The 24,416-nt window shown below is 38.9% G+C and overlaps 1 protein-coding gene across 2 annotated transcripts in view; it reads right to left on the bottom strand.

Moving 5' to 3' along the window:
- Window positions 1-24,416, bottom strand: part of Pggt1b (protein geranylgeranyltransferase type I subunit beta) — a 43,391-nt gene that overhangs the window by 8,073 nt on the left and 10,902 nt on the right. For both annotated transcript variants that reach the window (XM_032885346.1, XM_032885347.1), the window contains 5 exons: window positions 22,052-22,119; window positions 18,919-19,070; window positions 17,677-17,809; window positions 5,572-5,617; window positions 834-1,018 (listed from right to left, as the gene is read on the bottom strand). In XM_032885346.1, coding sequence (XP_032741237.1) covers window positions 834-1,018; window positions 5,572-5,617; window positions 17,677-17,809; window positions 18,919-19,070; window positions 22,052-22,119 — 584 coding nt within the window. The remainder of the gene's footprint in view (window positions 1-833; window positions 1,019-5,571; window positions 5,618-17,676; window positions 17,810-18,918; window positions 19,071-22,051; window positions 22,120-24,416) is intronic.

Below are 24,416 nucleotides of genomic sequence, written 5' to 3'. Positions count from 1 at the left end.
TGTTTCAACCACATGCATGATTTTTAAGAGGGGAAAAAATAGGACTGGGGTGGTTTAAATAGGTATGCCCCATAGACTCTGTGTTTAAATACTTGGGTCACAGGGAGTGGAACTATTAGTAGAGATGGCCTTGTTCGAGTGAGTGGTCTTATTGGAGGAAGTATGCTGCTGTAAGGGCAGGCTTTGAGGTCTCCTATGTTCAAGCTACACCAAGTCTGACAGAGTCCCCTTCTGCTGCCTGTGGATAAAGATGTAGAACTCTCAGCTCCTTCTCCAGCACCATGTCTGCCTGCACACTGCCATGCTTCCCACCATGATGATAACGGACTAAACCTCTGAAACTGTAAGCCAGTCCCAATTAAATGTTGTCCCTTCATAAGAGCTCCCTTGGTCATAGTAACTCTTCACAGCAGTGAAACCCTAACACAGGGACATTACATACAAGATGAACACAAGCTCTGTTATATTCAGAACATGTGCACACAAGGTGGTTCTTAAGAGTAAAGGCATTTCAGATGAAAATGATATAAATAATGGCTCAGTGACTTTATGTAGCAAATCCAATCAATGAATTTTGGAAGTTTTAGGCAAAACAAACAATAAAAAGGAAGAACAAACAATAAAAAGAAAAGTTTCAAATGTATTTCCAGTTAATGTCCACATTACCTCTTTAAGTTAACTTCTTGTTTCTGGGTTATGACTTTCTGATTAATCCTTGTTCTAGATGCTCTAGTTAGCTTTACTAACAAGGTGTCTGGTCTAATAGGTATGTAACTAGTCCTATAAACGTTTTAAGCAGGTCTAGGTATCATGTGTCTTGGATGTCTTATTACCTTTAGTGTTGCTCCCACCCAGAAAGAGTAACAGGTGTCGACAGGCTTGTTAGGTCTTCCGTGGTATCCGTTCTGCTGCCTCATTATGCACCACCTCTTTATCCGGTTCAGTTCTTTCTCTGAAAAAACTTCTTCCAGTTTACCCATCAGGCACAGTGACGCAATGCCACAAAAGGTGGATCCTCCTGATGATCAAAACACAAACTGTATGTCTATGGGCCTATGAAAGCAGCACTTGTCGGGAGAGGGGGAACAGTCCCATTAGCCTACAGGACAATGAAATCAAGTTCAGTAACAAACTCAAAATACTACAGTAAAGTCTCCCATGTCAACTGGCAAAACAGAATAGAATTTAAAATAATTTAAAGCTGTAAGACATTATATTTATAAGGAGCAAGATCTAGGAATCTGTTCCAGATTACCTGATTTACATTTACACTAGAACTAGTTCTCTTAAGTTCTCCATGAGCTTCTGTATGTCCACAGTTCTGCATTCAGGGAGGCAGCTGAGAATTCAAACCATTAAAAAGCAAATGGCGGGGTTGGGGATTTAGCTCAGTGGTAGAGCGCTTGCCTAGCAAGCTCAAGGCCCTGGGTTCGGTCCTCAGCTCCGGAAAAAAAAAAAAAAAAAAAAAAAAGCAAATGGCTTCTAGGCAGACTTTCCTCTTATCACTTCCTAGCTAATTCTGCAAAAACAGTATTTACATAGGCAATATTGCCCAAGAGGTTTAAAGACAGGAGCAGCAACACAGGCTATATGCAGCTTAAACTCTCTGCCCCATAATGGCTTTACCACTCAATTTTGTGAGTTTTATTATCGTTCGTGTTTGTAAATACCAAATTATCCAGAAGAATCTCTGTCCTCTGAAACGTGGAACTTAAGGCAGTCAACAAGCTACCTCTGTAGTCAGAGATAGAGCAGAAAACTAAGCACACAGGCACATAAAACAAGTACATTTTTTTTTTTTTACTTAAGCACCACACAAAAAGCATAAAGAGAAGTGAGTTTATGGGAATTCAGTGTTCAAAGGAAATTAAGGCCAAAGGAACATTTCTGTTCTGGATTAAGAACAGAAATATTTTTAAAGAATCATAGAAACAAATTACTTTGTCTGAGATTACTATTATGAGGGCTAGAGATATGGCTCAGCGGTTAAGAGCACTGACTGCTCTTCTAGAGGCCCTGAGTTCAATTCCCAACAACGACATGGTGGCTCACAACCATCTGTAATGGGATCTGATGCCCTCTTCTGGTGTCTGAAGACAGCTACAGTGTGTGTACTCATATACTTAAATAAATATAATTAAGCCCAAACAGTTCAAACTCAACTTTGTATCCCATCCAAGGGATACAAAGTACCACACAGGACAATCAATTGCACACATTATCAGTGCACAGGTGTACTGTAGGTGAGCTCAGGACGGAAGATGCAAACACTTGTTACAGCCTAGTAGATCAACAGTGACAATGAAAGCAGCATGAAGCCAGCGTTACAAAAATCAGAGCTTGCTCAGGGCAGGGTGGGGACAAATGACAGTTTCACCTAACAAGTGACACTGGAACACGGACAGGAAAGGCAAAGCTCACACAGAAGGAAAGTAAGGAGAGAGCACTGGGCATGCTGGCAATCCCCCACAGGTCAGTGAAGCGGCTAGAGTGCTCTGGCCTGAGCACTGCAGGCGGTACTGCCCCAGCACAGCTGCTTTACACCCTTGAGACTGTTTACTCATGAGCACTATACTGACCAATCCTGACTGTCAACTTGATAGGATTTACATTTCCTGTGGCAGTTTCGGCCTTAGGTTAGCTGAGGTGGGAAGCCCACCCTAGGGAGAATGGCATCATTATAGTTCATTCAGCTCTCTGCTTCCTATCTGCAGACTGGGTGCGAGCAGATGCCTCAATCTTCTGCCTCCATGCCGTCTCCAAGATGACTGTGCCCTTTAACTGGGAGTCGAAATAAACCCTTCCTCCCCAGCTGTTTCAGCTCTCTTGTCCCATCAACAATTAACTAGTATAAATAGGTAAGGCATGTTCCTATACAGGTCTCTTTCTGTCTGGCTCTCACAGTGGTCTGGCCCTTCTGATTGACTCTATCACTAGAAAGACACCTTTTCTCAGCAGGCTGATATTCCGATTAAATGAGACTATACGTAAGTTATCAAATGATAGCTAGCACAGAGCAGTAGCTAAATTACATAGTGACTTTCATCTTAATGCACAAATCTAAGGTTACAAATGGGTGACATGTGGGGGACAATTAGTTTACTGGATAACTAAAAACTAAAAACAAACAAACAAAAAACCCAACAACAACAATAAAAAAAAAAAACCCTTGAGACAATAAACATTCAAATTCATGAACTGCCAGGCTACTCTGAAAACTCAGCAGATTTGATAGGAAGTTGTTCCATATTTCCTACACTGTGCTAACAGGCTTGGAAAGGAAGAAGACTGTATGTGTGGTACGTGCTATTCATGTAGTGAGTGCATATATGTATGTGAGTGCATAAGCACATATTCTGTCAGAGGGTGATGTCAAGTGTCTTCCTTTTTTTTTGTTTGTTTGTTTGTTTGTTGAAGTAGGACTTCTCTGTTTAGCCCTGACTGTCTTAGAACTCACTCTGTAGACCAAGCTGGCCTCAAACTCACAAGAGAGCGGCCTGCCTCTGCCTTTCGAGTGCTGGATTATAGTTGTGCACCACCACGCCTGGCTCGATGCTCTTTTTTGAGACGAGGTATATTACTAGGTTCCGATATTGGGGTTCCAGGAACATCATGACACCTCGCCCAGCTTATAGAGGGAAATCTGAACTCAGGTCATCAGTCAGCATGCTGATTTGGCAGGCACTTCCCAGCTGAGCCGCCTTCCCTCTGTGATCCTGTGAGCAGGTTGAGTACGGTAGTGGAATGCCTGCAATCTCTACACTACAATGGCGGAAGCAGGAATGCAAGGCTGAGGTCTGCCTGGGCTACACAAGAAAATTAAACAAGATTGAGAAGATGGCCGCTCAGTGGATAAAGCACCTATAGGACAAATGTAGAGAGCTGAGTTCAGATCTCTGGAATGTACATAAAGCTGGACATGGTAGCACAGGGCTGTAATCCTAGCAAGCTAGCAAGTCTAGTTTTCCTGGCAAATAAGAAACTTCTCTCAAACAAGGTAGAGGGTGAGAACTCAACTCCAAATGAAGACCTGAGGGATCCAGGAAGATTGTTCTTCCTGACAGGATGCTTCGGAGAGTAAGTATCATGTTTGGACAGTCTTTCATATCCTGGAGAATCATATACCAATTTCTCCCATACCAGTGACGTGTCTCCTCAGAGTCTACAGTAGCAAGCATGAGAGCCTGTCCTGCAAATTCCTGGAGCTATCATATTTCTTCTTCATGTAACCACATCCCTCCTAATCATGGGGACGAACAGAAAGGTAAGTACTCCTGAAGCCAGTTAGCACTTAGGCATACATGGATGGAAAACGCTCAGAGAATTAAATGTGTATTATTTCACAATACGAGTCTCTGAAATTCACTCAAAGATAGTTTCAAACTCACTTTTCAAGAATGGAAATGTGGAGAAGCCAGCCATCAGTCACTAGCATTTGATGTAAAGTTTCAAACATGAAATCCCCAAGAATACACTCTACTCCAAAGAAACATGTGGCCTATAAAAAGGTATGATGGACCATGTATGCCTAAAAAAAGTTTAAGGATACTTCCCTGTCCATCATCCAATGAATAAACAGCCTCTCCCTGCCATAAATTCCCAGGACAAACTGACTGACTGGTAAGGCAGACTTGAGTTCATAGCCCCTGACTTCCATGCTGACTACTCATGAAATTTCATAAGACCTTTGTTTTTGAAAACTCAGTGCCATACATTTGGCTATTCTGTATCATGAAAAGTGAATCTTTCTGTCACCAGCTACACTTACAGCCATCTGTGGAACTCAAGCATATATTGAAACAGTGGTGTCATAACAGGGAGTCAGAGAAAAAAGTCAAAATGTTTGTCTATACAGGACAAAACTTCTGTTCTGTTGCTGAAGAAACTCTTAGGGAGATTCAGGAAGCATGGGTCACACTGTTGGCATTGTCAAGCCAAAGCCATTCTCCAAGACTAAGAGCAGAGGAATGAGGGCAGGAAGTGAGCACAGCACAGCACAGCACAGCAAGTGATGAGAAACTCCAGTTCACTGGGGTCCCAGGCACCTGGACTAACCTCTTAGAAAAGCAGAAAGGAAGCTTGATTATTTCTGAATACAGATTTGGATGCGAGAGTGCATATTGTTGATATGCTAATTTAATGGCTACCCTCACACAATTCTAGTCCTGCCCTAAATTAGAGAAATGTGAGAGAGTAGACTGGTTCAATAAAAATATCTAATTATCACTATGGACAGAATAGGAGATAAATAAAATTTTTCATGTTCAGTCTATCTCTTTAGTCTTTCAAGTGTTATACCAAAGTGAGCAGTCTTGTAAAATTCTAGGAGCAACCTAAAAAACGATACCAAGGTATTTTCATGAAGCTAACATTTTAACAGATTAATAGAAATCTTTCTGATCTGAATAAACTCTTAATGATTAGTGATCTAAGAGGTTTCAAACAGCCAAGTACCACATGTGGGAAAGCGACAGAGTCATGCTACAGCAAGGGTTGAGAAAAGCTGATGTGTTCTCATATTGAAGATGCTGCATGATATTTTAGAGCTACACAACACTTAGGAGGACTTACCATGAGACTCAAGTCCTGCCCCCTGTGCCAGGCCATTGTCATAGGACTGAAAAAGAAGAACAGTTTAGTGAGAGATAATAATTGTCATAGTCAGTAAGTTGACAATGAGTTACTCTTGTGATTGCTTTTATATCTTCTAAAATAAGTACCCTCTCCAGAGAAATAGAAGAGGGAATTTTGCAGTCTCCATTCTTCTCAGGCCAAATCATTTGAGTGTTTTCAGGAGAGGCACATCTGAGACATGTCCAGGGCACCAATACATACTTGGTTCTGTTCAGCAAAAATCTCCAAGCCTTATTCCTCACATTCCTCCAAGTGAATTGACAGTGAATTAAAATATAAGTATTTCATACCTATTCAACTTCAGTCATAAAATAAATCTATTCTGAGACACTGGTTTTATTGAGGATGAGAGCCTCTTAAATTCCAAGGTCCTCATACATCTTCTAAAGTCCAAACAGTAAGAACAATAAAATTTATAAAATACAAACTTTGCAAAGACACTCCACTCCTAACCTTCAGATTACTTGCTATAGAAAAAGCATCAAATCTCAGCAAATTATCTCGGATAAACATTTACAAAGTCCAATAGTAATTTGTGAAGAATTTTGAGGGAGAAAAAGAAGGGAGCTACGGTTTGGTGTAAGACTGATCTAAAATCACTATCTAGGAGGAAGATCATTCTAAGAGTAAAAACACAGGTTTAGTGGCACATTCCTATAACCCCAACACTGGGGCAGTAATGCCAAAAAAGAGGACCCTTAAACTCAGTGGTAGCGGGCCTAACCAATGAAGCTCAGGTTCAGTAAGAGACTGTATGGAAAGACGAAGTTAGAGAGCAGCCAAAAAAGAATACCTTATATCCATTTCAGCCGTCACACATGCACACACCCCAATACTAGCAAGCACACACACAACACACTCACACATACAAATCTGGACTGACAGTAGGAAGGAATAATAATATCTAAATGGTTTCAGGGAGCAAAAGACAAAGAGATCAGCCAGGTATAAAGAGATTAGCCAAGTGTGTTAGCCCACACCTTTAGTCCCAGCAGTGAGGAGGTAGACAGACATATGTCTTTGAGTTTAAGGCTAGCATGGTCTACATAGGAACTTCCGGCGCATTCAGGGATACAGAGATACTCTGTCTCAAAAAGACAAACAAAAGAAAAAAATCCAACAAATCAAAAAGACACTAAATTACAGGACTTTTAAAGCACAATTATTTAAAGTAAAAACACAAAAAGCAAAATTGGAAAAGCTGGAGAGATAGCTCAATGGTTAAGAGAATAGATTGTTCTTAGAGAGAGGACCCAAGTTCAGTTTCCAGCACCTACATTAGGGAGGGATAAAGAGGCTCATAACCATCTGTAACTCCATCTCCAGGGAGAACCAACTTCTTTGACCTCTATAGTCACGTGAATTGTATGCATATAGACCACTCCCACAAAATTACAAATAATAAATCTTTTTCTAAAAAGAAAGGAAATCAAATAAAGGCAGAAAATAAGAATACAGAACTGAGATAAGGAGGTAAAAATGGAACAGTGGTAGAGTACTTGTTTAGCATGCACCCAGCCCTGGACTTGATCTTAAACATTTCTTTAATCAAAAGGAGTAAACAATGCCAGAGAGAAACTTATTGAAATGAAAGACAAGCGTGTATATGTGTGTGTGTGTGTGTGTGTGTGTGTGAAAAATATTTGTAAGTGAAAAATAAGTAATCTCTATATAGAATAGTTGTAAATAAAGAATTTCAGAAGAGATTATGTCATAGCCACACAGTTAAGTAATGTAAATTTTAAGAAAAATGTAAGAAAAAGTTAATGAGGAAAACAGATTTTCAAGGTTCAATGGGAAAAGGGCAAGTTACCAGAAAAGATATCTTCAGTATGTTATGACCTGGTTAAATATATTGTTTGCAGTTCTACATGGGATAGTTTTGTTAGGCATAATTATATCTGGTTATGGTTTTCATTTAGAAATTAAGTATTATATAAAGAGATATGATTGTGCATGATGGCTAATCTTGGTTGTCAACTTGACTAATCTATAATTAACTACATGTATAATTAACAAAAAACCCACAGCTTACCTGTGAGGAATTTTTCTTGATTGAATTATTTGAGGTGGGGAGATCCATCCTAAAGCTGGATCATTGAGATTAGAAGACTAACCCTAAATCTGGGCCACTTTTGGTGGCAGCCCACAAAAAAGCATCTGAAAAAAGGAAATATTTGCTTTTTGCCTTGTTAGGAGCCAACTAGGAAAGACTAAAGGCATTCAAGTAAGTGTTCTGGAGATGGCCCAATGCTTTGCATGGCTGCAATGGGTAAACTCTGAATTGCAGGGCCTTTAGAGATTTTTATCTGAGTATTGCTTCTTGCTACTGATAGGCCTTTCCTAACAGTAGCAAGATTTTCTGCAGATCAGTGCATGTATTATCATGTAGTAATGATATGTAGACAAACTGATAATTTTATAGAATTCCTAAATTTACACAAGTAATTTTCAGCACTCTGAAAAGCTGCAAATAGGGCTTTGTAAGCTTCATGTGGCACTAGGATATGAAAGCAGGCTTGGAACAGATTTATTACCACAAAAAAACATTCATTCTAGGTCAGGTCTAGGGATGAAGCCACAGGTGTGCACTAGAATAATAAAGGGAAGCCATGTGAAAATGTTGCTCTGAAATTATAATGAGCTTACAGAATGAAACACTGCTTTGAACTTAATATCAACATCCTTCTGTAACTCCCCTTTTGTATAACATTTTATTTACAGATAATTTTCTAAAGAACTTTTGTCTAAAAAGTTGTAAGAAGGCCAGAGAAAAGAAATAAAGAGTGGCTTGGCCCATCCAATAAATATATATGTATATGTCAGACTGTCTCTACATACATGTGCAGGTATATGTGTATGTATGTAAGCAGGCACGAACATTTGTTGAGTTGATGAGATAAGTGGTTGTGCCTGACAAGAATGTGTGTGTGTGTCTTTCTGTCTGTCTGTCTGTCTGTCTGTGGATATTGCTTGTGTAAAAGATTTTAATTCTTTTGTTTTCTTTTTTCTCTGGTTCACAAAAAGTTAAGGCGCAATATATAGAGAGTTACAAAGAAAGAAACCAGTGCACAGATACTAAGATTATAAGACCAGGGATCTTGAGCCTTTGTTTAGCACTGTGTCCCTCCAAGTACATTCCGCTGAAGGCCAGAGCAGGCCCCAGCACTCTCACTGGCAAGTTTATCCTGTTGCTGAGGCACTGCTTCCCTTATCAGATATTAAAACCTACTTCTTTTGGGACTCCAAAATAGACTGATGACTGGCTGAGACATTTAGCCTCGTGGACTGAACAAGCCAGATATGTGCCCTCTCCATCAAGAGACACCCACTGTTAGACCAGGCAGAACATAGCCTATGTGAGTCACTTTATGATTCCAATCTAATACAGAGTATGGCATTATTGATTTAAAAGGAAAAAATAAAAGGCACATAGATCATCTTCTCAAACTGAAATATAGGAAAGATAAATGAGAATGTTACCTACAGAGTGAATGAACAAAATCAAGATGGTAGATTTAGGGGTTAAGAAAAGGTGCTAGTAAGGGGACTAAATACACTCTTCTGAAGTGTTTCTTTAATAGTTCTGACATCCAGAAACATTAAGTTATACATATTAAGTAAATAACATAAGACAGACAGACAGAGACAGACAGATACCAACAATTTTTGGGGAGATGGGAAATCTAAATGGAATAAATACCTATGAGAGGAATTTGAACAGAAATAAATGTAACTGTAGTTGGAATAAATAACTTATCAAGAGGAAAAAGAAATAGATCCTATATAGTAAATTGAAAATTGAACTTACCTATATAGATTCATGGTTCTTAATATATAGGCTAATAAAAACACACAGAAGTATAGACTGTGTTTGCATATGTGTATAAGGTAACAGTCTCTGTATACGTATGTAGGATGCCATACAGTAAAGGCAGGTACAAGATAGAATGAGGCCTGTCATTGAGTAAGAAGGAAGAACAGGGCGGGAGAAAAGTTTGAGAGAAAGGAGAAGACTGGAGGTAGAGGAGAAGCAACAGAGAGAACACGGAGGCTGATGCTAAGATTTCTCTCTGCACATTTACAGGTTGTTATGAATATTCTTAAGGGATGGATGTGTACAGGGTTTTGTATATTTAGGTAGGCAATTATATCTTATCAATTGGATCAGAGGTTATTGTGCTATGTGTTCTTTCATGTGGCAATTTAAGTTTAATAGAGTACGTGGCAGCCGGAGACACTAAGTTGACACGGAAGTAAGATGTATATTTCTGGCATGGTGGCAACTTGCCTTGGGAACTAGATGGATAGAGAGATTACTGCCAGGCTCAGAGAGAAACCATCAGCAGTGTGATATGGGATGGAGCAAAGCGGGTGAGACGCTTTGCTGACTGAGATGAAGATATCTACCAGATATCTTGGGGCACTGCAGTGTTGGACCTAGTGCAGGGAGGGGAGAATAGCATTTTATTTTTTATAATTTTACAGATATATATATATTTTTTTCTTAGTCCTGCTTGATAAGAAAAGGCCCTGAAGAAGTGATAGCCAATGTTTAATAGGTAAGCATACTTAGAACCTGCATCCTTGTTTCTAACAAGTGCTTTCAATACATTCTAAGATTCCTCCAAGAAATATATGAATGCAGGCTCAAGGTTAAGAAAAGTAAAAGTTCCTTCCAGTCTTGATGTGTGCCCAGAGCTAAGGCTGTCCCACAGCCCTGTGGACCCGAAGCCTTCCTAGAGAGAAATGGTCTCCGAGGAGTGCTCTCACTCCTAAGATCACAGGCCCATAGGAGGGAAAAGCTCCAGTCAGAGAAAGCAAGACATAACCAGTTGGCAAGAGGCAAGGAGAAAAACCAAGAAACCAAGACTACATGGCATTATCAGAGGCCAGTTCTCCCACCACAGCAAGTACTGGATGCCCCAACACACCAGAAAAGCAAGATTTGGATTTAAAATCACATCTCGTGAGGATGTTAGAGGACTTTAAGAAGGACATAAATAACTCTCTTAAAGAAATACAGGACAACACAGGTAAACAAGTAGAAGCCCTAAAAGAGGAAACACAAAAGTCCCTTAAAGAGTTACAGGAAAACACCACCAAACAGGTGAAAGAATTGAACAAAATCATCCAGGATCTAAAAATGGAAATGGAAACAATAAAGAAATCACAAAGGGAGACAACCCTGGAGATAGAAATCCTAGGAAAGAGATCAGGAGTCATAGATGCAAGCATCACCAACAGAATATATGAGATTGAAAAGAATCCCAAAACATTCAGGAAATCTAGGACACAATGAGAAGATCAAACCTAAGGATAATAGGTATAGAAGAGAGTGAAGACTCCCAACTTAAAGTGCCAGTAAAGAGCTTCAACAAAATTATAGAAGAAAACTTCCCTAACCTAAAGAAAGAGATGCCCATGAACATACAAGAAGCCTACAGAACTCTAACTAGATTGGACCAGAAAAGAAATTCCTCCCGTCACATAATAGTTAAAACACCAGAACGCACAAAATAAAGAAAGAATATTAAAAGCAGTAAGGGAAAAAGGTCAAGTAATATATAAAGGCAGACCTATCAGAATCACACCAGATTTCTCAACAAACACTATGAAAGCCAGAAGATCCTGGGCAGATGTCATACAGACCCTAAAAGAACGCAAATGCCAACCCAGGCTATTATATCCAACAAAACTCTCAATTACCATAGATGGAGAAACCAAGATATTCTAGGACAAAACCAAATTTACACAGTATCTTTCCACAAATCCAACCCTACAAAGGATAATAGATGGAAAACTCCAAAACAAAGAGAGAAACTATACCCTAAACAAACCCAAAAGAAGATAGCCACACAAACTTAATTCCACCTTTAACAACAAAATTAACAGAAAAAAACAATCACTATTCCTCAATCCACTATTTACCTCAAGGGACACAATTCCCCAATAAAAAGACACAGATTGGTTATGTAAACAGGACCCAGCATTTTGCTGCATACAGGAAATGCACCTCAGTGACAAAGACAGACACTACCTCAGAGTAAAAGGCGGAAAAAAAAAAAATCCAAGCAAATGGTCCCAAGAAACAAGTTGGAGTAGTCATTCTAATATTGAATAAAATCGACTTTTAACCAAAAGTTGTCAAAAAAATTGACACTTCCTACTCATCAAAGGAAAAATCTATGAACATGAACTCTCAATTCTAAATATCTATTCTCCAACTGCAAGGGCACAAACATTCATAAAAGAAACTTTACTAAAACTCAAAGCAGACATTGCACCATACACAATAATAGGGGGAGACTTAACACCACACTCTTATCAATGAACAGATCATGGAAACAGAAACTAAACAGAAACACAGTGAAAGTAACAGAAGTTATGAACAAGTGGATTTAACAGATATCTATAGAATACTTCATCCTAAAACGAAAGAATATCCCTTCTTCTTGGCACCTCATGGTACCTTCTCCAAAACTGATCACATATTCAGTCACAAAACAGGCCTCAACATACACAAGAAGATTGAAATAATCCCATGCATCCCATCAGATCATCATGGACTAAGGCTGGTCTTCAATAACTACAGAAACAGAAAGCCCACATACACATGGAAGCTGGACAATGCACTACTCAATAATAACTTGGTCAAGGAAGAAATAAAGAAATTAAAGACATTTTAGAATTCAATGAAAATGAAGGCAAAAATTACCCAAACTTATGGGATAAAATGAAAGCAGTGCTAAGAAGAAAACTCATAGTTTTGAGTGCCTCCAAAAAGAAACTGGAGAGAGCATACACTAACAGCTTGACAGCACACCTTAAAGCTCTAGAACAAAAAGAAGCAAATTCACTCAAGAGGAGTAAAAGGCAGGAAAAAAAACGCTGAAAAAAACCAAAAAAAAAAAAAAAAAAAAAAAAAGAACTATACAAAGAATCAACAAACCCAGGAGCTGTTCTTTGAGAAAAATCTACAAGATAGATAAACCCTTGGCCAGACTAATCAGAGGTCATAGAGAGATTATCCAAATTTATAATAACAGGAATGAAAAAGGAGACACAAACAACAAAAACCAAGGAAATTCAAAAAATTATCAGATCCTACTACAAAAGCCTATACTCAACAAAACTGGAAAATCTGGATGAAATGTAAAATTTTCTAGACAGATACCAGGTATCAAAGTTAAATCAGGATCAGATAAACCATCCAAACAGTTCCATAACCCCTAAAGAAATAGAAGCATTCATTAAAAGTCTCCCAATCGGGGGCTTGGGGATTTAGCTCAGTGGTAGAGCACTTGCCTAGCAAGTGCAAGGCCCTGGGTTCGGTTCCCAGCTCCTAAAAAAAGAAAAGGGAAAAAAAAAAGTCTCCCAATCAAAAAAGGCTCAGGATTAAGTACAGAATTCTATCAGATCTTCAAAAAAGACCTAACATCAATACTCTTCAAACTATTCCACAAAATAGAAACAGAAAGAACACTACCCAATTCCTTCTTTGAAGCCACAATTACACTTATACCTAAACTGGACAAAGACCCTACAAAGAAGAACTTCAGACCAATTTCCCTCATGAAAACCGATGTAAAAATACTCAATAAAATTCTCCCAAACTGAATCCAAGAACACATCAAAAATATCATTTACCATCATCAAGTAGGCTGCATCCCAGGGATACAGGGATCGTTCAATATATAGAAATCCATCAAAGTAATCCACTATATAAACAAACTCAAAGAAAAAAAAACCACATGATCATCTCATTAGATGCTGAGAAAGCATGACAAAATTCAACACCCCTTTATGTTAAAAGTCTTGGAAAGATCAGGAATTCAAGACCCATATCTAAACATAGTAAAAGGAATATATAGCAAACCAGTAGCCAGCATCAAACTAAATGGAGAGAAATTTAAAGCAATCCCACTAAAATCAGGGACTGGACAAGGCTGCCCACTCCCTCTCTACATATTCAATATAGTACTTCAAGTCCTTGCCAGAGCAATCAGACAACAAAAGGAGGTCAAAGGGTTACAGATTGGAAAGGAAGAAATCAAAATATCACTATTTGCAGATGATATGAAAGTATACTTAAGTGACCCCAAAAATTCCACCAGAGAACTCCTAAACCTGATAAGCATCTTCAGAAAGTGGCTGGATATAAAATTAACTCACACAAATCAGTAGCTTTTCTATACTCAAAGGATAAACAGGCTGAGAAAGAAATTAGTGAAACAACGCCCTTCACAATAGTGACAATAATATAAAATACCTAGGTGTGACTCTAACCAAGCAAGCAAAGGATCTGTATGACAAGAACTTCAAGTCACTGAAGAATGAAACTGAAGATCTCAGAAAAAGCAAAGTCTCCCATGCTAACGGATTGGCAGGATTAATATAGTAAAAATGGCCGTCTTGCCAAAAGCAATTTACACACTCAATGCAATCCCCATCAAAATTCCAACTCAATTCTTCATAGAGTTAGAAAAAGCAATTTGTAAATTCATTTGTAATAACAAAAAAACCAAGATAGCCAAAACTATTCTCAGTAATAGTCACTATTCCTAACCTCAAGCTGTACTACCAAGCAATAGTGATAAAAACTGCATGGTATTGGTACAGAGACAGGCAGGTAGACCAATGGAATAGAATTGAAGAACCAGAAATGAACCCACACACCTATGGTCACTTGATCTTTGACAAAGGAGCTAAAACCATCCAGTGGAAAAAAGACAGTATTTTCAACAAATGGTACTGGTTCAACTGGCAGTCACCATACAGAAGAACGCAAATCAATCCATTCTAATTGCCTTGTACAAAGCTTAAGTCCAAGTGGATCAAGGACCTCCACATCAAACCAGATACACTCAAACTAATAGAAGAAAAAACGGGGAAGAGCCTTGAGCACATGGGCACTGGGGAAAATTTCCTGAACAGAACACCAATGGCTTATGCTTTAAGATTAACAACAGACAAATGGGAAAATTGCAAAGCTTCTGTAAGGCAAAGGACACTGTCAATAGGACAATATTGCAACCAACAGTTTGGGAAAAGATTTTTAACAGTCCTACATCCTATAGAGGACTATTATTAATATATACAAAGAACTCAAGAAGTTAGACTCCAGGGAACCAAATAATCCTATTAAAAAATATGATACAGAGCTAAACAAAGAATTCTCAACTGAGGAATATCAAATGACTGAAAAGCACCCGAGGAACTGCATATAAAAACAACCCTGAGATTCCACCTCACACCAGTAAGAATGGCTAAGATCAAAAACTCAGGTGACAGCACATGCTGGCAAGGATGTGGAAAAAGAGGAACACTCCTCCATTGTTGGTGGGATTGCAAGCTGGTATAACCACTCTGGAAATCAGTCTGGCAGTTCCTCAGAAAATTGGACATAGTACTACCTGAGAACCCAGCTATACCATTTCTGGGCATATACCCAAAAGATGCTCCAACATACAACAAAGACACGTGCTCCATTATGTTCATAGCAGCCTTATTTATAATAGCCAGAAGCTGGAAAGAACCCAGATGTCCTTCAACAGAGGAATGGATACAGAAAACATGGTACAATTGTACAATGGAGTACTACACTACTTAGCCATTAAAAACAATGACTACATGAAATTCTTTATCAAATGGATGGAACTAGAACATATATATCCTGAGTGAGGGAACCCAGTCACAAAAGAACACACATGGTATGTGATCACTGAGCCCAAAAGCTCGGAATACCCAAAAAACAACTCACAGACCATATGAAGCTCAAGAAGGAAGACTAAAATGGATGTTTCAGTCCTTCTTAGAAGGAGGAACAAAATACTCAAGGGAGGAAATACAGGGACAAAGAGTGGAGGAGGGACTGAAGGAAAGGTCATCCAGAGACTGTCCCACCTGAGCATTCATCCCATATGCAGATACCAAACCCAGTCATTATTGCTGATGCCAAGAAGTGCTTGCTGACAGGAACCTGATGTTTTCTGAGAGGCTCTGCCAGAGCGTTACTAATACAGATGAGGATGCTTGTAGCTAACCATCAGACCTAGCATAGGGACCCTAATAGAGTTAAAGAAAAGACTGAAGGAGCTGTAGGGGTTTGCAACCTCATAGGAAGATCAACAATATCAACCAACCAGAACCCCCCCAGAGCTCCCAGAGACTAAACCACCAACCAAAGAGATCCATGGCTCCAGCCACATATGTAGCAGAGGATGGCCTTGCAGGACACGAATGGGAGTAGCCCTAGGTCCTGTGAAGGCTCTTTTCCCCAGTGTAGGGGAATGCCAGGGTGTAGAGGTGGGAATGCTTGGGTAGGAGTGGGAGCATCCTCATAGAAGCAGGGGAAGGGGTGTGTGTGTGGGGTATAACATTTCAAATGTAAATACATAAAATATCCAATAAATAAATATAAATTTAAAAAAGACAAGTAAAAGTTGAAACTCAGGTACTAGTTCAAACTCTTATACCAGTAAGCCTTCAAGGAATGAAGAGCACACATTAAAGGGTAAAAGGGTACTGACTGATCCAGCACTCTCACTGACTAAATCTGGGACAATCTAAGCATCAAAATATAGTTATGTTCTAGTTTCACTAAGATAAAGACACTTTCACCAAAAGCAATTTAGGGAAGGAAAGGGTTTATTTCAGTGTACAGTTCATCACTGAGGGAAGTCAGGGCAGGAACTCAGGCAGGAACTTGAAGTAGAAACCATGGAGGAATGTTGCTTGCTAGCTCAGAGGCTCATGCTTCTAGCTTTATGTAGGACTGCTCACAACGGGCTGGGTCCTCCTACACCAATTCAATCATCAATCAAGACAGTTTCCCAAGACATCCTCACAGGTCAATCTGATCTGAGCAATCCCTCACTTGAGACTCCTTGGTCAGATGACTCCAGGCTTTGTCACGTCGACAATGAAAGCTAACCAGGACAATATGATTCTCAAGGACTATATTCTATTGAGTCTATAGCAATATATATGTAAATAAAGAAATGACGGCAGAAAGAAGACTTTCTCTAGTAGAATTTCCAATTATTGTAGCACAGCTACTAGGGCTGGGAAACCATCAGTGCACACTACATTGATCAATAAAAGGTTATAAGACACAGGCTACTTTCTCCACATATTTTATCATGAAATGCTTAATAATCTCAAAAAAGAAGAAACATTAGCTTTAAAGAGAAAATTACCACACAGCACCTTAACCATGCAAGCACAAACAGGACAAATTAGTATTTACCATCCAACCTCTTAACATCTTCCTTTTCTTCTCCCTCCTTCTATACCCAATTCCCATTTCTTCCTCCCCTCCCTCAAATTCCCAACCATTCTCCTGCCTCAGCCTTCTGTCAACTCAGCTTATGACTCTCTCCCTTAAAATTCTTCAGGGTCTCTTCTTTCTGTAGTCAGAAGCTTTTAAACTCTGTGTTTTGTGCAAGTGATAAAAATCTTATGCATAAGGCCCACAGAAGGCAGAGGCAGGAGAATCTCTGGGATTTGAAGGCTAGTCCGGGGTACTGAAGGAAAGAAAACATCCGATGCATGGTTAAACCAATCCCACTCATTTATGAGCTCAGATATTCCATGGAGACATACTAACAGATCTGGTACAAGTTAAATTAATACCTTTAAAGGCTTTAGAACTCTCATCTGTAAAATGTGATCGAACCCTTGTAGCTGGGTACTGGTAAGTCTGGAGAGCAACTCTTCTGCCTCTAGTTTATACAGAAGATACAGGAGCAAAGAGTGGTTCAAGCTGCAGCTAAGCGCTCCTTCCTAGTGCTAGAATAAACTGTACTGTGTGAAAGGACATTCCTAGTTATCGTCTTTAAAATTAGATTAGAAAACACATGTATGCACCATGTTTTAATGGTCAAGATATCAATATCTGAGATCATTTCTACAGGGTGCTTCTAGACAAATCCACCAAAGAAACTAATCTTACTATTCTTCAAATCTTGATGAAAAGATGCAGCCCTCAATACTAGCAATAATAACCTAAACTGGACCTGATTTATCAACATAACTCACCATACTTCTTCTAATGTAGCTGATGGCTTTCTTCATATCCATGCCTGACCAGTTGTTGAGCATATAGCAAATGCAGGAAGCACAGTACACAAACCTCATGTCATTCTCACTGCCTTCAGGAACAGCACAAAAGCTGAAAACAACAAGAATGTGAGGCTGCATTAAGCTCATTTACCTCAAGACAGGAGCATGTGCTCTGTGCCTTCACTCACAGAAACATCTACTGCTGACTTCACCCGTACCACATACTACAAACGACCCCTAAATCTCCTGGTGGTACTCATACAAGTGGTCACTGAATATGTTACTATACAACAACTGTAAGCTGTTTACTCTCAAGAAGGGAAGCTGTGCCACAACAATTAGCTTCAGAAAACGTAACCGCACACATACTACTTAGTAGTAAGAAACTCATAAACCCATCTTTTATTATGTAAAATTTCTCCTAAATGTATATAGGGAGAACTATTAATTGATCAATTATATTGTGTTTCATTACACAGTTAGTTTTCAAGAGGTAATGCTCTGTGTTCTATTCCTCTTTCTGCAGAAACCTGGGGCAACACTGGATTCCCAAATGACCATTTATTATGTCTGCAGTAATTTTTTCCTCATCAAGAGCTGTATCCTGAAAACACAGACAAGAAAATAAGGGTCACAGTATACAGTGCAAGGATGTAACACAGCAGTGGATTAGTCCACAAAGCCTTTTACTTGGTGATTGTTTCATCACATTAACAACTTAGAACTGTTTGTTACTCTTGGAAGAATCTTCAAGCACAAAGCAAAGTATCAGGTATCAGTGGGCACTAGCTTCTCTATGTTTTTCAATGCACTAGAAAGCAAATTACCTAACTTTGAATGTAATACTTAGTGTGCAATCCTTTTTCTCCCAAAAGTACTTTTAAGGAACCAACACTCAAATTAAATAGCTTATTTCAAAATATTTGTTTCATCTAAAAGGTAAGTTCAAAAAAATGAGAAAGGAGTTCTACTAGAAAGTTAGCTTTATTTTTGTTCATCTAAGATGAGATCTGTTTTCATCAAGCACTTAATTATATATTCAAACATTATGTGGCTCATTTCCATTGTGTGAGTGGGGGTCTAATCCAGGAACTTCAACACATTAATTAGGTACTAACTCTTGAACTATATTTCTAGTCCTGTGTTCTAAGGATGCGGTTTTTTTAAGTTCCAAAGAGTTTTAACTTAAACACAAAAATAACAATGAGTAGTTCATACCTCCCATCTTCCAGCTGAAGTGCTCTCAAGCCTGCTAAGCAAGCTTCTTTATCTACTCGGCTTAAATCATCTCCAAGAATAATTAGACAGGAAAGACCAGTGTAAGTCATCGCTATGTGTCCACTGTCATAAGGATGAGCTGTGCCTGGATTCTAAACACAAAATTAATATTATGTTAAACTAATTTAAATTTTACATTTTATTTCACAAATAAACGTTCAGCATGAGGTTTTAGTTAAAGCTGCTTAACTTTGGACAGATATCCAATGGAGAAAAATATGCCTTAATTTTTAGATGTCTCAATATGTCTTCTTACAAGCTACATAATTTTCAAAATATTATGATCCTCCAACTTTATAAAAGTAGTTATGACACTTGAATAAACCACGCACTTAAAACTTTCTACTTAGTTCCAACCAACCCTATCATTTATAGAAGTTATGCCTTATAAAGTTAGAAACTTGGTATTTTATGCCAAAAAATTTATAAAAAGAAGTAAACCTTGGGCTGAGCATGGAGCTCAGTGGTAGAGTGCTTGCCTAATGTGTGTTGAGGCTGTAAGTCTAATTCCCAGCATTGTCCAAGAAACAAAAAATATGTATTATATATGGTATAAACCTAAATTAAATAGCACAGTATTATTCATCACATAACCTTATCATTCTATCATGAAGTTTAATCATGTCAACCTCTAACAAACACTAGCATTCAAATATAAAAAGGGAATGTAGTTAATTTTATATTATTCATCTGTATAATATTAAGCAAGGTCACACAATCTCAGAAATAAACCGCATTTTAAACCTCATATGTGGAATCTAGCCAACAATGTCAATGTATTAGAAAGGGTTAGAAACTTGAACCCATAATTTTCTAGTGCTGTGACATGTGCTTCTTCACACAGCAAATCTCATGAAATTCAATCCTTTTAACTCTAAAATCACCCACTGAGCCACCCACATACAACTCTTTTATACAGTCTCACTACACCAATTTTCATTGTACCACATTTTGAGTCCTTCCTCAGAACCCAAGCTCTAATTCTCCCGACAACTCTATTTCACATGCATAACAGGCTTCTTGGAATGCCCACAGCATGTCTCCTTTTTCAGTATTCAAACCAAACACCTGCTATTTTGGAAGAATGGCAGGGAATCCAAACGTGAATTAAATATGAACCTTGATCTTTAAGAGATGAAGAGAAACCGGAGTGGTTCTAATGAGAGAACCTAGAGATGAGTACTGAAATGGTCATGAAGAAGATACAGTTCTACACAGACTTAAACAGGAACTCTTTGCTGCAGTAGAACAGGAGCTTGGGAAGGTACAGACAGGGACACGGTGTCATAGAGGGGGGAAAAAAATCAAAAGTGAAGCAGATAAAGAAAATCCCTGGTATTTCATAACTTAACAGAGAATATAGGATCTGTGAAACAAAATAAATGAAAGGATAAGATGGGTGGATTTATGAGTATTTATGCCATCAAAACTATGCATATATTAGCATGGCAGTGGCACACAGGAGGTCTGAAGGGAAAATATTGATGGAGCAATTTTATTTATATATAGTACTGGAAAATCTCTTTTCACTTCCTTAGGTTTTTTTCTGTCCCCCAGCTGTCCTCTATGAGATTTTTGTAGGCCTATGTGATTATATCTGGGTCTCTAGTTCCTGTTACCAGAGATGCAGAAAAAGGCCACACAACAGTGAGGCACATGAGAACATATGAACTAGGGGCAAACATTTAACTCTTAGGGGAGATTTCAGTCCTTGGAGTGTCTAAACTGTTCAGGGATTCAGGTACAATGGTACACTACAGTGCTGGCTACATGGAAAGCCTGAACCCGGGAGTTTAGGGTCAACTTCAGGAAAACTCAAGACCCCGTCTGAAAATAAATTTTAAAAAACATGATATAAAATGCCTTGGAGGTAAGAGGGTATCTTGTAAAGGTGTAATTAAATCACTGTTTTACACCAACAAGCACAACGTACATCTGCACATGGCCTTGTACTCCACAACAGGCATCAAACCTTATGTCGACAGATAACCTTGTCCATCATAACTAGAAAGCTTCCTTTTATGCAGGGTTGGCTTAAGTTGGAAAATACACATATGAAAAAAGAAAGAAGAGAAACCCATTTTATAAATGCTTCGCTGCCGTATCCCCTGCTACCAAGGCACTTAACTGGAGACATCTTGCTGATGTCATCTGACTATGATTCAAACAAGCTTGTCTACAGTTTAAGCAAGAGGAATAAAATGAACAGTCTCAATCTAGACTTGTATCACTCTACAACCACAGTCCCTTCTAAAATCTTCAGAGTTATGAAAGACTGGGAGATTCTCATCCATCTTGTAAGTGTACACAATTCTTGAAATACTCAGAGTAATCCCATGACTCAGAGTAATCCCATGACAACCATCCTGGAAGCAGACTAATTCATCAAGAAAAAAAGCCTCTTCTTTCTTTCTGAGGCATATTTTTACTTGTAGCCCAGGTTGACTCAGAACCGATTATAGAATCCAGGCCAACCTTAACCTCATTATAGAGCCTCCTGTATCAGGCTCCTGTGAGACCTCTTTTTGAAAGAGAAAAAGGAGAGGAAGGATGTGGCTCAGTTGGTGGAGCCTGGTACGCTTGAGTCCTGAGTGCCATACCATCCTAGTGAAAGAAAGAAGGAAGGGGGAGGGTGAGCAGACTTTGCTCTGCTGTCTACCATAAAGAATCCTGGTAATTCTAGGCACAAGTAGAACCTACAGTGCTTGCTCTGGCCCTGCTTCTCTGAAGAAAAAGCTCTTTGCTTCATTGGGACTTCTCTATACATTGGCATCATCTGATTCAAAAGCCTCTGTCCAAAATGCTGGGGAAGCTAAGCTTCCTGCTATAACAGTCATTGGTCACTCTGGAAAACAGCTCTCTCTTAAGAAACAAGAGTCCAGCATAAACCCTGCAACACAGGGAAGTTCACTGACTTCACAGAAAGTACCTGAGGTTTTATTTTGTTTCTCCAGGAAATCACTAATGTTTAGCATATAGCACCTAGAAGCCTAGGTGTTTCTGAACATCATCTGCTTTCTCACCAAAATTTCCTTCTGTCCTTTTCCAACCCTCCAACCTACAGAGAACTAACCTTTGATGGGTTGAATGGAATACCCAAATATGAAGAACCTCGGAAACCACAGCGATCCAGATTTGACCCTAGAAAAACAAAGCATTTGCTTATTTAAAATACACCACCTCTGAATAGAATATAGGCAGTTTAACTATACGATTGTTCAGTAACAGTATTTTAGTACCAAAGCTCCATTTTCTCTGCATATAGATATGGTGCATGCAGGTAAGTGAGGGTATACATGGCTGTGTGCACATGCAGAGACCAGAAGAGGATGCCAGGGTCTTCCTCTACTGCTCCCATCTTCTATTTAGAGATGGAGTCTCAATGAACCCAAAGCTCACTGCTCAGGTAGGCTGGCTGGCCAGTCCACCCTCCAACAGCTGGGCTTACAGATATGTACAGCCATGACAGGCTTTTATGTGGGTGCTGGGGGTTGGACTCAGGTCTTCTTGACTTCCTATCACATCCTCTTACATATTAAGGATCATCAGGAAACAAGCCCAGAGGTTAAGTGACATGTTGGAGGGAACAGCTCACACAACAGGCTCTAGAACCTGGACTTCCCACCCAGTGTCTTTCACCTTGGCTCACTGCTTCTTGATACATGAGTAAAGTAAAGGTATACATTGTTCTATCATCCCAGAGAGAATGTAGATCATATTTCAGTCTTAAACCTGTATTTCAGGTGCCTGGCTTTGACATATGTAGGTTTCTATTCTGTTTTCCTTTTTCTGGAAATATACAGACATATATACACATACATATACACATATCTATGTTTATGTATATTTGTGTAACTATATTATGAGTTGAGAACTCAAACACTCATCTATAATTACAGGTTCAATATCTGTTAGAAAACCATTATGATAGATATAAAAATGGACTTTGATGCCATGAACTTTCACCTGTTATGATGAAGACCAAATCCTAACTTTCCCATTCTGTTTCTTCAAAGCAGGCTCTGACTGCGCTCACCCTCTGTGTCCTCGAAACACTAGGTGGTAGCTTATACATCTTTGCAGAAATAAGAAACATTGAAAACTTCCTACCAATCATTTCTCTCTATTGGCAGTCCTAATGATGGCAGTAAGTTCATTGAACATGCCTTATTTTTTGATAAGACTAAAAAAAAAAAAAAAAAAAAAAAAAAAAAAAAAGGTAAGCCATTATTTAAGGTTTTTAATAGTAACAAAACATAGGTTACTCCATACCCTTTCTCTAAGTGATGATACATCCAAGAGCATTTCAGAGCCTTCATGAATGAGGTCATATGCACAGAAGTGTCTGCTGCAGCTTGACAGCAAGTTTAGAAGCGACATAAAAGTCTTAAAGTCTAAAATATCATCCGCATCCACCAAGGTGTGCATTATCCTGATGTTGAAAGTAATTATTAGAAAAACTAAATAACAACATGGAAAGCTGTATCTGAACAAGAGAAACAAAGAATATTAAAGCATATGTGTATGATGCTTATAATTAGGCAAATAGTAAAGCCTTAACAGCCTAGAGGGAATAGCGAAATAGCAGTGGGACGACAGGACTGAGACTGCCATCCTGAGTCACCACTGATGGGCTATCAACCCAAATGTAGGACCTTAAGACACATGCATCATCTTACAAGTCCAATACAAGTCTCACAAAGAACCAAACCTTTGCAGCACTAACTTCCTTACTGAAATTCTGGAGGAAAAGCCTACCTCTAAGCTCAGTCACACTGTTGACAGATGACTTTCCTGTTACTATGGGGCTGAGACCTCAGTTTCATTGGGCCCTTAGCTACAAGCTCTCCTTGGCTCCTAAAGCCTCACTTATGGTTTCTTATACACCAGACTCTTACCAGAGAGCAGCTATCACTCAAATTCTTCTCAAGATTAGTATCCTTCTGCCTTTTTTGTCTATTCTTTCACTACATTCTGACATGCTGCTCATGCAACTGTACTATGTACACACACACACACACACACACACACACACACACACACACACGGTATACCTATGAGGGGAAAGACCCCTATGAATAGGCTGCATTTTAACATCAGATTAGTTTAACCTTAACTGTCATCTACAAAGTCCACCAGCAATAACTCAATGTCTGACAGAAAAAGTATAAACAAGAATCTGAGGTGCAGGGTCAGCATGGTTCCAAACAGCCTCCACCAGATGCCTTTATCCTTCATCATGACTTTGTTCAAATCACTCTCAAGGTAGTAAGCAGTGTGTGTCTAAAGTGTATTTCCTTTAAAGTGATCCAACCTGAACATCAGCTTCCTCTTTTTCTCTCCCTGATAAAGATCTCCTTCCATGCTACCAACTCATTGATACTTCACTATAAAAGTCTGATATCTACTTCAGCATGAAAATAAAAGCTATGCATATT

The sequence above is a fragment of the Rattus rattus genome, chromosome 15 (genome assembly GCF_011064425.1).
Source record: "Rattus rattus isolate New Zealand chromosome 15, Rrattus_CSIRO_v1, whole genome shotgun sequence".
NCBI lineage: Eukaryota > Metazoa > Chordata > Mammalia > Rodentia > Muridae > Rattus > Rattus rattus.
This window is presented reverse-complemented; position numbering and strand designations above follow the sequence as displayed.